Source organism: Terrapene carolina, unplaced genomic scaffold, assembly GCF_002925995.2.
Source record: "Terrapene carolina triunguis isolate 2854851 unplaced genomic scaffold, T_m_triunguis-2.0 Scaffold244, whole genome shotgun sequence".
In the NCBI taxonomy this organism is placed as follows: domain Eukaryota; kingdom Metazoa; phylum Chordata; order Testudines; family Emydidae; genus Terrapene; species Terrapene triunguis.
This window is the reverse complement of record NW_020664595.1, coordinates 77871-89882: the sequence shown is the minus strand read 5'-3', so window position 1 is coordinate 89882 and position 12012 is coordinate 77871. Positions and strand designations below refer to the sequence as shown.

Below are 12012 nucleotides of genomic sequence, written 5' to 3'. Positions count from 1 at the left end.
TACAGTGTCTAACCCAATAGGGGCCCAATCTGCATCAGCGTTTCCAGACGCAGCTTTAATGCGAACAACGTACACCATTGGCATAAAGAGACTTTTGCCAACATGGGATCCTTAAACAGTGCAATTGTGAGGATGTTAAGGGAGGGGCTGAAAAGTCAATTTACTGAGGATGGGGGAGTGAGCCAACCCTGCCAAGGACTGAGCCAGCAGCTGTAACATACACATAAGTTTCAGACTGAAAATAAGGTGTACATTTTGAAGTGACGGTAACTAGCCCTTGGTACAGTGGATTCCCCATCACTAACCATTTTTAATTCAAGACTTTACATTTTTCTAAAAGATTTGCTCTAGCCATGCTTTGGGGGAAGTCTCTGGCCTGTGATATATAGGTCAGACTAGATGATCACAATGATCCCTCATGGCGTTGGAAGCTACGAATATCCAGGAGCTGCCTCTAGAGCAGGGCCGGCTCCAGGCACCAGTGGAGGAAGCACATGCTAAGGGGTGGTATTCCATCCAGCACAGTACGGGAAGCTTTTTTTTTTTTGCTTGGGGTGACAAAAATGGTAGAGCCGGCCCTGCTCTAGAGAATCCTTGCAATTGTGTCTGTCTTACCCTTTGAAAGCACATCAGCATTACAGTGATTACCCGAAACCCTAGCGTAACATTAGTGCAAGGTGTAGGGTTGCGTTCGGATCTCATTGGCATTGGTGAGTTAAGCTTACTGGAATTGCCCTGTTTACACTGGAAACAATGAAACCAGACTCCATCTCGCAGGGTTCCATGGTTATTGGAATGCTTCTCTCAAGCTGTAAATGGCACTTCACCACTGAAAGTGCCCACGGTCCATGTCCTGAGGCACTTGCAGTCTAAATGAACACGTGACAGGGCAGGGGCCCAGCAGAACATGCATGGCTGATGGTGGGATGAAGCAGGTGTATACACAGCTCTGCTCTTGTTTATGTTTGGGAAGGCTTAGCCTCCTCTGGCCTGTAATACCCACCACCCTTGCTCTGACTAGTAGGTCTGGTAGCCCATGACCTGGCCATGACAAGATGCTGCAGAAGTGGGGATAGCTTGTAAAGGCAAATCAAAGTCAGCAGCATGGGTGCTGTCCTCATCACATGTTCTTCAGTTTCAGTCACCACCCTGAACACATGATAGTTTGTTATATAATTAAGCTGGAGTTAAGATTGAGTGTACATGTCAGTAAGTTAAGGGTAGGGGTGAAAGTAGCGTACAGGACTTACCGGTACTGCTGGAGTCCTGAGGGGGGCGTGGCCTCATCTGGAAGAGGTGGGGCCTCAAAATTTAAAGAGACTCTGAAGAGAGGAGCAGGCCCCCTTCCCCACAGGAGCAGTTTTGAAGGCCTGGCAGACGGGGCTTCCAGCTGTAGCAGGCCAGAGAAGGGGGGGGTGTGGGGATAGGAGGACAGAGAGAAGAGCTGAGAGGTTGACTAGCTAGATCACGCAGGGCCTCACAGCCCAGACTAGCACGTTGCCACATTGAAGCAAGCAGATATATTTGAGCAGCCTTTCGGGGTGGGTTGGAGTATGGGGTGGTAGTGATGAGCAGCCCATCTTTGAACAGGAGCCTAACCCAGAGCCAGAGGTCAAGCCCATGGAATAAGGGGGTGTGCTTGCCCAGAGGATGGGTGACTGTAAGAGCTACGGTTGGAATGCTGGGACAACTCAAAACTACTTTCCTATCACCTCAGCCAAAGCAGGAGGCAGCCCCGCTGGGCAATCACACGATCAGTCGCTTCACTCCAGCCTGCAGAGCATGGAGTGCGGGGGGGGAGGAAGTGCAGCCTGGCCGTAAAGGAAATCAGCTCCGATCAGAGTCAAAAAGGCTCCAAGCAGTGAAGAGAAGCATGAACTACAAGCTCTAGTAACTGCATCACCTTATGTATGTAGCCCTCATCCCTAGAAGGACAGAGGTGGTTTCATTTTTACCCTGCTCTTCTGTTTCTCATTGCTTCCATCAAAGCCTCTCCACGTACCACATCTGGAGGGTTTTCAAACTCCAAAGCCCCAGAGGATGTTTCTTTCAGCCACTTGTGCCCTCATCCTGGTCTGTACCAATGTTATGGGGGCTAGCGCCTGCGTGGTGGGTTAGGATTTGTGTGATCACTGGTGGAACCACATGACAAATTGTATTCATCACACATCTGCCTCGTCTGCACTCGGCCCACCCACCTGGCCCCACCCTCAGGGCCTCGTTCAAACATTCCAGCGCTTGGAGCAGCTTCAAGCATTTGCCATAAAAAATTAAAACATCCAGCTTCCCAGAGAAAAGTTTCTGCTTTTAGGCATTCCTCTTCCTTCCCCTCCCCTGCCCCCCCCCCCAAAAAGAACAGTGGCTTCTAAGGTAGTTCAGTATCAGCCTCACTTCACAGAAGGGGAACTGAGGCACAGAAAGATTAAGTGACTCTCCCATGGTCATTAAGGAAAGTTTAGGGCAATGGGAGCCCTGAGTTCAAAACCTAAGTCCCAGTGCCCTGACCGCTATCCTTCCTTCTTCCATGAGATCATCCTTCCTTCCATCTCCCAGTAAACAGCTGCTAATCTGCTGCCATGAGACCTTATAATTTACATTCAGGAACTCAGGGCAGAGGATCCCAATCAGTTTTCTCCCTTCCCTGCCCCCACATATGATTGGTTCTGCTCTTTCTTGCTCATCCCAGCCCTTCAGCCCCCTAAAGCATTTGTCGCTCCTCTTTAAATGTTTCTCAACATCCGTCTCTCTGGTGTTGACTGAAATGCTTCCTGCTAATTCAAGTTCAGCTCATTACAACTGGTGCGAGAGAGAAGCAGAGGAGAACGCAGATCACAATGGGTAGAAGGATTCTCACTAGATGAGGCTCAGATGTGACGATACTCCTCGATCGCTGCTTTGCTTTTGGTCAAGGTGGTAAGCTTTGTATGGGATAGTCTTACATTTATTATAGCATTCGGCTCATCCCAGAGCGTGACAAAAATCATTTCATCACAAAAAATTAAGACACTTCTAGCACTAGCATACTATGTGCATTAGCCAATACATATATTAGGGTGGTATACGCCACATTAATATACAAAAAAGTGTTGGGAAGTTATGCTAACAATGTATTACGCTCGCCCTACAATTCTGTTCACCCATGTCAAGTATCCCTCAATACTGTGCAAAGCTGAAGTCAGCTTTGGCATTAGAAAACAGGAAACTTGTCCAACAAGGCAAAACATCAGTGCTCTGCCTCAGTACAAGCGAGGGAGGTACATTTGCAGACCAGTATCTGGAATGTAGTATCTAAAGAGATTAGAAAAGTGCAGAACAAAACAAGACAAGGGACTGTTATGAACTGGCGGGTTGGATTTTAAGGGAGGTATCAGGAATTTTGTAACTTGTCAAACCATACCATAAATATAGCTAGTTTAAATGCGTATTTCCAAAGTACACCTTCTGTGTAAGAAACACTGCAAGAATTTGCTTCCCAGAAGGAGAGTATGTGTGTCACCTTTTTGTATTAGCTCAAGACAAAACAGTACAATATATTTGGTTATTTGGGCTCTTCAACATTTTAACGAGCGAACCGTGAGTGTAATCAAACAACTGGCTACGTCTGAGTCAGTAAGTGCTATGCAGCAGTGGAAGGGAGGACGACTCAGTCGAGAATACTAGGCAAATCCTTTCCCTATTTGGTATGTAAGCTCTCTGGGGCAGGGTCTGTCTTCATTGGGTGCATGCAGTGCTTAGCACAATGAAACCTCCTGATTCTTGCCTGTATTGCAGTAGTGCCCAGAAGCCCCAAATGAAAACATTTTGGAAGAAGTGCCATGGCAAACTACTGTCCCAAGACCTCAATTTACAGTCTCTTATGAAATAGCCTACTATATTAAACTTCACAGAACAGGTTTTACCTTGATCAGAGGGGAGGATGTGTTGATTAGATCCTGTTGGGATTTGAACCAGTTGATCCTGGGAATCTAAATGTTTCAAACCTGATGCTTAAGATCACTAAACCCTCCCCTTGGGTTGAGAATAAGACATTGTGTCAATCTTCCACTGCCTTCCAGTTTAAACGAAAATCAGAAGGCAGAAATGGAAGAGAGCTGCTGGGAAAAATTTTCAAACGTGCTTAAGTCTCACCGAATTTCAATGGGAGTTGGACACAATTTTACCCATCATGCTATCTAATCCAGCTCCCTGTTCCCTATGCTTTTGCAGGGCTTTGTCCAGCCTACCGTAAAATGACTCCATTGACAGGGGTTTCCACCACTTCACATTACAAGCTATTCCAGTCTTAGACCTGAACCAGGAAATGATAGAGTATGTGCTATTTTTTTTTTGGAAAGTCAACTATGTCTGTTATGTGCATGTTTGTTTGCTTGGTAACAAGTACCAAAGCTTTTAAAATTACCTCCACTATTACAAAACAGAAGTATCGAGAATAAATTCGGTTTTCACCACTGTAAATAATCTTGTATCTCAGATTGGAGCTGGTCAAATATTTAGGAATTGTTTACATGACAGTTTTCCCCCTTGATCAATTAAAAAGCATTCCTAAATAACACATATTAATCCTGCGTGTGAATCAGTGTTGAATAAAGAAACGCTTCAATAAACACCAAAGAATCACACGGAGATTTGCTACTACGAAGGGAATGCTTTATTAGTTACAACACTTCATTCAGCTAAATCCACATAGTAATCCATACAGAAATACTTCAGAAAAAAAGTGCAAATTCTCAGTCTGTATTTATAATACACCCCGATTTCTTAAAAGAAAAGGCATTTGGAGTAACAAATGGAACCAGACTAGGTAACAGATCTAAAACGCTCCTGTGTTCTAAATCGAGAGCAATGACTTTAGGTATTGTGGGTGCAATCATCTTGGAAGAATCAGCCATTGAGCATTCATGGGAAAAGCGGCTATACGCACACTGGGAATCTGAGGCGCTCGGAATGCCCGGGCTTCCCCATGCAAACAGCACCCCTCTCTTCCCTTGGGCATGGTAAGAAATGCTCACAAATGTTTGTGCCTTTTAAAAGTTCTAGGTCAAAAATCAATGAAAGAAATATCCACCAACTCCTCACTTGATCTTTTAGGATCAATAGTTTCCTGAACAATGGCAAAAATCTTCCCCCTTGTGCTGAGGCCAACTAGCTGGGCTGGGCGTGGAGGACTGGGATCCTTCTGTCCCTCAGGCTGTGGAGTGACAGCAGACTCCCTACAACCCAGACTTTGCAGTAGCCATCACTGCTTCTGCGCTGCACTCCGGTGTGGGGAGCTGAGAGCCCACTCACAAGCTCCAGACACCTCCCTGTAACAGAACACTGAGCTTGGGGCCTTTCATGGAGAAAGGGAGACAGGATTTGGCCCTCGATCTAAATGCAAAGGAATTGCTCCTGTGGTAAAAGAGCAGTGTCTTGGCAAATGCCTCTGCCATTTCAGGTTAGACACTGTCTAGATGGAGTCTCAAATACATCCCAAAGCAAGAAGCCGTAAACCCATAGGGCCCTGATCCTACAGTGTGTGTGTGTGTGGGGAGGCTCATCTCACTTTAACGGGGCTGTGGGGGGAACAGAGATATGCCCACACACAGCCAGTTTTAAGGGTAGGCCTAAACTTTACTCATTACTTAGCACTAGAGGCTTTGCCCTGCCTGAAGCTAGCAGCGACCACGCTCTTGCTTTCCATGCAAAAGTTTCAAGGAAGTTCCTAGAACTCAGGGTGCTTCATAAAACATCCCTCGCCCCCAGCTATAGGGAGCAAAAGCCAACACCGCTGGAGAGGCAGAGTTCAGGAATACTAGAGGGGCACTGACTGAGTAGAAGAATTTCAGAGGAGGAGAGGGCATGTTCCCCCAGGTAAACACATGGCAGTTTTCTTAAAAATTTCCAATCTCTTTGGCCTTTTTTTTTTTTTTTTTTTTTTAAAATAAAAGGGGAAAATTGAGTGAGAACTGAAATTGCTGGTATCCTGGCCTATGTGACAGCGGGGGATAAAGGTGCTACCTGAGCATTGCAGTACTAGGGATAGCATTATTGCTGGCACCTCTGCGGGCAGGCACCCTGTGAATGGAGGAATGCAACACTTAAGCCCACTCCAGAGCTGCATGTTGCTGCTGTGTGTTATCACAGACTACCCCAGACTTCAAAGCAAAGTTAGCCAGCATTTAACCAACCTGCGCCAACCACACTGAGGGAGGAAATGCCCTCTTCTCAAGCCACAAAGCGAAAGTGGGTATCTCACTAAATACAAATGCAGAGCAATCTTGTCGCTAATGGGTTACAAGATCAACCCAGTAGAAGACTGGATCCTCCTCAGGTCGCTTCCCTTCACTGAAATCTTCTGTCATATACACAAAAACAAAAACGCCCTGGGAGTCCGTGATTGGGCTTGCATTCTAAAGGCGCATCAGTATACGCCTTCTCTTGTGGGCTTCCCTCTGCCAAAACCCCAGGTTAAGTTCCTTAATTCCCGTTCAAGACTTATTGAATCAAAACATGAGCCGTGAACCCTGCAGGTGAACTGTATCAGGTTCAGCCGTCAGCTGAGAAAGATCATTTTAGTGTATTCCATTTATTCAGTCCCATTTTCATGGGAAAGCATCCTGACTGCAAAGACAGAAGAGGAAGTAATTGTACTTCTGACTACAGTAAGAGATTCACCTACGTTTTGCTTTAGGACATACCTGTAGTCATTCAGTGCTGCACTGCCAGGAGAGAGGGGATGCACGCATTAACAGCTTTTGCTTTCCACTCCTGCTGCAGCTCCAAGTCTCCTCCAGAGCTGTGACAAGCAGTGATATTATCACTGAGGGAGGTGGATAACAGCTGTTGATTCCCTTTTACTAACTGAACAGCAAGCACTTCACATTCGGAAGAAGATGGTGCTTATACAAAACACAAATAGAAGAGGTGTATTATAAATAGTGTCAACTTGCCTGGCAAATTTCTTATGCTTTAAAGGATCATATCCTAGTCCCATGGAAGTTCTGCCACAGACTTGAATGGGATAGAGATTAGGCCTCTGTATGCAGCAGTGCAAAAAAAAAATAATAATAATGAATGAAACTACTCAAATGCTAGACACAAATAATCACTGGCTCTATCATACCTGATGAATCGCTCCACACCAACCTTTAAAAATGCATCTTAACAGGAAGCGCCGTAAGTCAGTAAACATCCAGACAAAAAAAGAACTGGTTCGGTTTAGAATTAGTCCCCTCCCCACACACAGTTTAAATATTTCTACAATGCAAACAAAACTATTAAAAACGCCATAACTGAAACTAGATTGTGCACAAGTTCAAAGTGCTGAGGAAGTAGGTACAGCAAAAAGTTACTCAGCAGTGAGGTAACAAGATGATCATCTTTCACAGTAACAAAAGTAGGGGAGGGAATGCAGAGAAAGGAAAGAAAACAACTTCTCCAAATGGAATAGTAGGGATACTTCAAGCATTAGACACATCAATGGAAAACAATGGTAGCAGCAGATCAAACAGCAGTAATTATTATACCCTTAGAATACAGTCATTCTGGTGCCCCACTTGCCCACCTTTCAAAAGCACTTCATCCATGATGTACTGCTTAAGAACTAAGGGCCTAATCATCAGTTTAAGAAAACCACTGATACTCAGCTCCGCCAGATTCATCCAGTCTCAAAAGCATTTTAAAACCTGCATCTTGTAAGTGTTCAATGGCCTGGTGCTCATGTTAAGATTTACCTAATACTGGATGAGATTCAGACTAGGGATGTAAATAGCATGTAAAAAAAAAATTACCGTGTAACCTATTAAAATTCTATTGGTTAAACGTTTAACTGGAGAACTAGGGATGCGGGGGGGTGCTGTAGCAACCCCATGTTTTCTGTGGGGTCCCGACTGCTGGCCCTGTGCCCGGGGTCCCGGCTGCCGCTGGTGCCCAGCATTTGGGTGTGTGGGGTGGCAGCCAGGACCCCAGGGCAGCAGCCGGGATCCCAGGCACGCAGGGCGGCAGCAGAGTTTAATCATTAACTGAAACCGATAAGCATCAAGCTTATTGGTTATCCAGTTAAACTTTTGCATCCCTAATTCAGACCAGGCTCAGCTAACCAGCTACTAGGAAAGCAGATCTGAAAGCGTTACACAATTGTATGTGCTACACCATACCCAGAGCTGACCTATCCACATACACAACTCCATACACCTTTAATGTTTGGCTTTGTTCAAACCACGCACACAAAAAATGAATTGTTCTCTTCTGAATTACAAAAAAAAAAAAAAAAAAAAAGATTCAAAACCCCAAGGACCTGATCCTGCTGCCAATGAAATTAATGGCAATACTTCCACTCACTTTAGTGGGACCAGAATCAGGTCTGAAGTTTAACTTCCATCAGGAAAAAAAATGCAAAGTCCAAGCAGCAACTTAAAAAGACTTGCCCCACATATCTTTGGATACCTTCCAATTCTGTGCAATATTGTGAAAGCAGTAAAGCTTCATTGCTTTCACCCATTTCTCCCTCCCCCCAACCATCACACTCACAAATATACAATAATCAAGGGAAAGAACCCTTTTTGGCATAAGAGAAATTTCACTCAATTGTGTGGACAACTTGGAAATCTCACATAAAATAAAAAAAAAAAATAAACATTGCTTGTAAATAAGAATCTGTGCGACACAGACAGCTTCCTGCAGTACATGTACATTCATATATAGCTAAAATATGTATTTATGGTCATAGTGCAAAGCCTCTGTCAGCATGACATATCCAATATCTGCACAGAAACAGAAAACATGTTGTCCTTTATATCTGCCTAGCTGAGATATGTACAGCATCGTTCTGCACTGTCCTACAGAACCTAGCTATAAGGGTATAATAGAGGACAAATTCAAAGGTTTAACAATAGTGGCAAACAATGGTTTAAACAAGTGCCTCTTGGGATTTATGAACTCCGCTAATCACGGATTTGGAGCTGATTAATCAAAAAAGATATTACTAGAGTCCTATAACCATGTTTGGGCATTAGACACCATAGTATGTAGTTGTGTGTTCAATTGTTCTACTTAGTCTATTTTAGTACCATAGTGGCTAGATGTCCAGAGCATCACAGTTCTTATTTTAGAGATTTCTATCACCAGTTTAGAAAGACAGTGTCAAGCATTAGTCTGCACCCAGGGACATGAGCATCCAGAGGATGCCGAACAGGGAAGCAGTATGCTTTTTAAAATACACTTTTCCCAGACCAGGTGCTCACAGCAACCTTCCGAAGACTTTCCACATTAAGAAAACCAGGTTCTAGTCAAAGCAGAGTAAGGGACTAGTTAGGAATTATATAATTAGGAATAACAGCTAAAAACTTACACGAACAGATAATTAAAGTGAGTTTAGAGGAAGGATTGAATATTTGCAGGCAGGTAACATCAGGAGCTGATTTGTAGATGCAACTGTAAGTGAAGAAAAGTGAGAATAAAGGGGTGAATACACAGAGCCCATGTCTCACCTCCATTAGCTTCCTTTCTCATAAGTGAGCAGAGAACATGGACACTGTAGTTTCAAGATGTTAGAGAAATATTAACTGGATTTTCACATAGTCCTCCCAAAACTGCATTCACAAGGCATCTATATTTTAGAACAGCCTGCTTTTAGATGTTTTAATTTGAGATAATGTAGAATGAGATCCAGAATATTTTGGGAGAGTTTTATAAAATGAAAGAAAGCTAACTGATTAAACTATGCTCAATGGGCCTCTGGTGGTTAGAATCACTAATTTAAACAAGACACAGAGATTATTTCCCCTGATTAGGACATCCTGGAAAGGCACTGTTTGATCAGTCAAAAACCAAGCTGCAAATCAAATTGCATGGAATTGCCACTATTGTTTCACCGTTAAGTAAACATCAGTATTTTAAGATACACAGGAAAAAATACAATGCACCAAGAGCCCCTCTAATACTAGGATATTTAAATGGCTGAAAACCATATACTAGAACAACTTGTCTAAACTAGACATTTTAAATACTAAACTCTATTTTAACATACTTGTAAATTAAGACCTGTAACAGTAAATGATACCAACACACTCCACAGCAATGAAGAAGCCGGCTCATTTTGTCAGTCTTACGTGATTGCTAATTCCCTTCAAATACACTTAGAACTAACAGAACTTTTTGAATTCAAGTCTTTTCAAATCAAAGGTGCTAGGTATTAGTTCATTCAACATGAAACTCAGTGACTTCCGCTACAGCAGAGTTTAGCAGTCTTAACCCTCTGGAGTGCTACATTTTGAACTATGGGAGTTGACTTCATTATGCTAATGTACATGTGTCTTTTGGTCAAAAGAACATGAAATTGTAGATATTAACTCCCCCAAAATCAATTTGCCAGCCATAGCTTTTTGCTGGAAAACTGACAAAAAGATGCTGCCTCTTTATTGGTTTTAAGAATTTAGCCAGTTAGGTAACTGACACACACACGCACACACACAATTAATGCTAAACGGAGTTCTGATCTTGGTTCCTTTGTTCCACATGATACAGCGCAAGGAGAGTCACTTCTATAACAAACTGTTGGAGGAGATCTACACGGAACGCCAGATCAGTCCATTCTTCCTGGGCTCCAAAAAATTCTCAATCAAAGCTTCAATGACTTTCTGTAGTTGTTCTTCCAGAAAGGTTTTATCACTAGAGGGAGAAATCAAATGGCTGAAGTTAGAGTAATATCAAGTGATCTATCCCAAAAAAGGCAGCTCCAACACTTCAACAAACGGAGTTTGGTTAGATTTCAAAAGCCTCAAAAGTCCCTTAGAAGACTTCTTGCCATTCAGCTAATTGTAATGTTCCTACTTGCCGAGCTTCCAGACTTAGAGTCAATTTGTTTACTTTACAAAAAAAGACGATTGAGAGGTGACCTTGATTACAGTATACAAGTACCTTCCTGGGAAGAAAATATTATGTGCTAAAGGGCTCTTTAATCTAGCAAGGAAAGGCATAATAAGAACTAATGGCTGGAAGCTGAAGCCAGACAAATTCAAATTAAGCACAAATCTGAAACACTGAGAGGGATTAACCATTGGAACAAACTACCAGGGAAGTGGTGAATTCTCAGTGTCTTGGAGTCTTCAAATCAAGAAGACCTTCTGGAAGATATGGTGTAGTTAGTCCAACAAGTTACTAGGCTCAACATAGTGGTAACTGGGTGAAATTTAAGGGCCTGTGATAACAGATGGTCAGAACAGATGATGTAATGTTCCCCTTCTGGCCTTAACTCCTATGAAATCTAATTAATGAAAGCAGCAAGGGAAGAAAATCAAGACCAAATCCATTAAACGGAACAGCATGTCTCTCTCCTGCTACTCCCTGTTGTACAGTATATTTCCACTGGACGCAAGAGGAACTGACTCACTCAATCGGATATTAAGTAGAAATAGGTCAAATTAATTTATGTCCTGTTTAGATCAGTTTTGGCCATTTTGACCATGCCCAGGAGACTGGTTGCTCTTTAACCCTTGAAAACTTAAAATATAAACTAACATTGAAACAGAAGAGCACATCATCTAGCATAGTATAGTACGCAGTTCCTGATAGAGACCAAAGAATAATGCTTCAGAGGGAAGCATTCAACCTCTATCATTCACCTAGCTGAGCAGTGCTATTACAATCAGGGGAGGAAGTGCCTTTCTGATCAGCAGCTGCTGATCATCTTATGCTCTGGAGTAGAACGGCTTGATAGTCCTTCTAATTTCTATCCTGGAGAGTAAATGCAGATATTCTTCCTATCCATTTCAATGTCTAATCCTTTACAGAAAATTAAACTATTTCTTTGTATTGGTTACTAAAAAAACAAAACAAAAAACAAAAACCAGCAAGATGTGCACACACTTTAGAGGTCTGAGCCAAAGCCCAAACAAGCCAATGGAGTCTTGCCATTAACTGCAGTGGGGTTTGAATCAGGCCTTACCTAAGTAACTGGTTTACTGTCATTCCTCTCTAAGCTGCTCACTGGCACCATGTAGGTCAGTATGCTCTCCAGGGCAGGCACAGTGCCTT

General features: G+C 43.1%; 1 protein-coding gene across 1 annotated transcript in view; it reads right to left on the bottom strand.

Annotated features, from left to right (window-relative positions):
• Positions 1–5917: 5917 nt before the first annotated feature.
• Positions 5918–12012, bottom strand: part of PGM2L1 (phosphoglucomutase 2 like 1) — an 83943-nt gene continuing 77848 nt past the window's right edge. Inside the window, exon 14 of the mRNA XM_026657435.2 lies at positions 5918–10647. Within this exon, the coding sequence (XP_026513220.1) occupies positions 10545–10647 (103 nt within the window). The 3' untranslated portion in view covers positions 5918–10544. The remainder of the gene's footprint in view (positions 10648–12012) is intronic.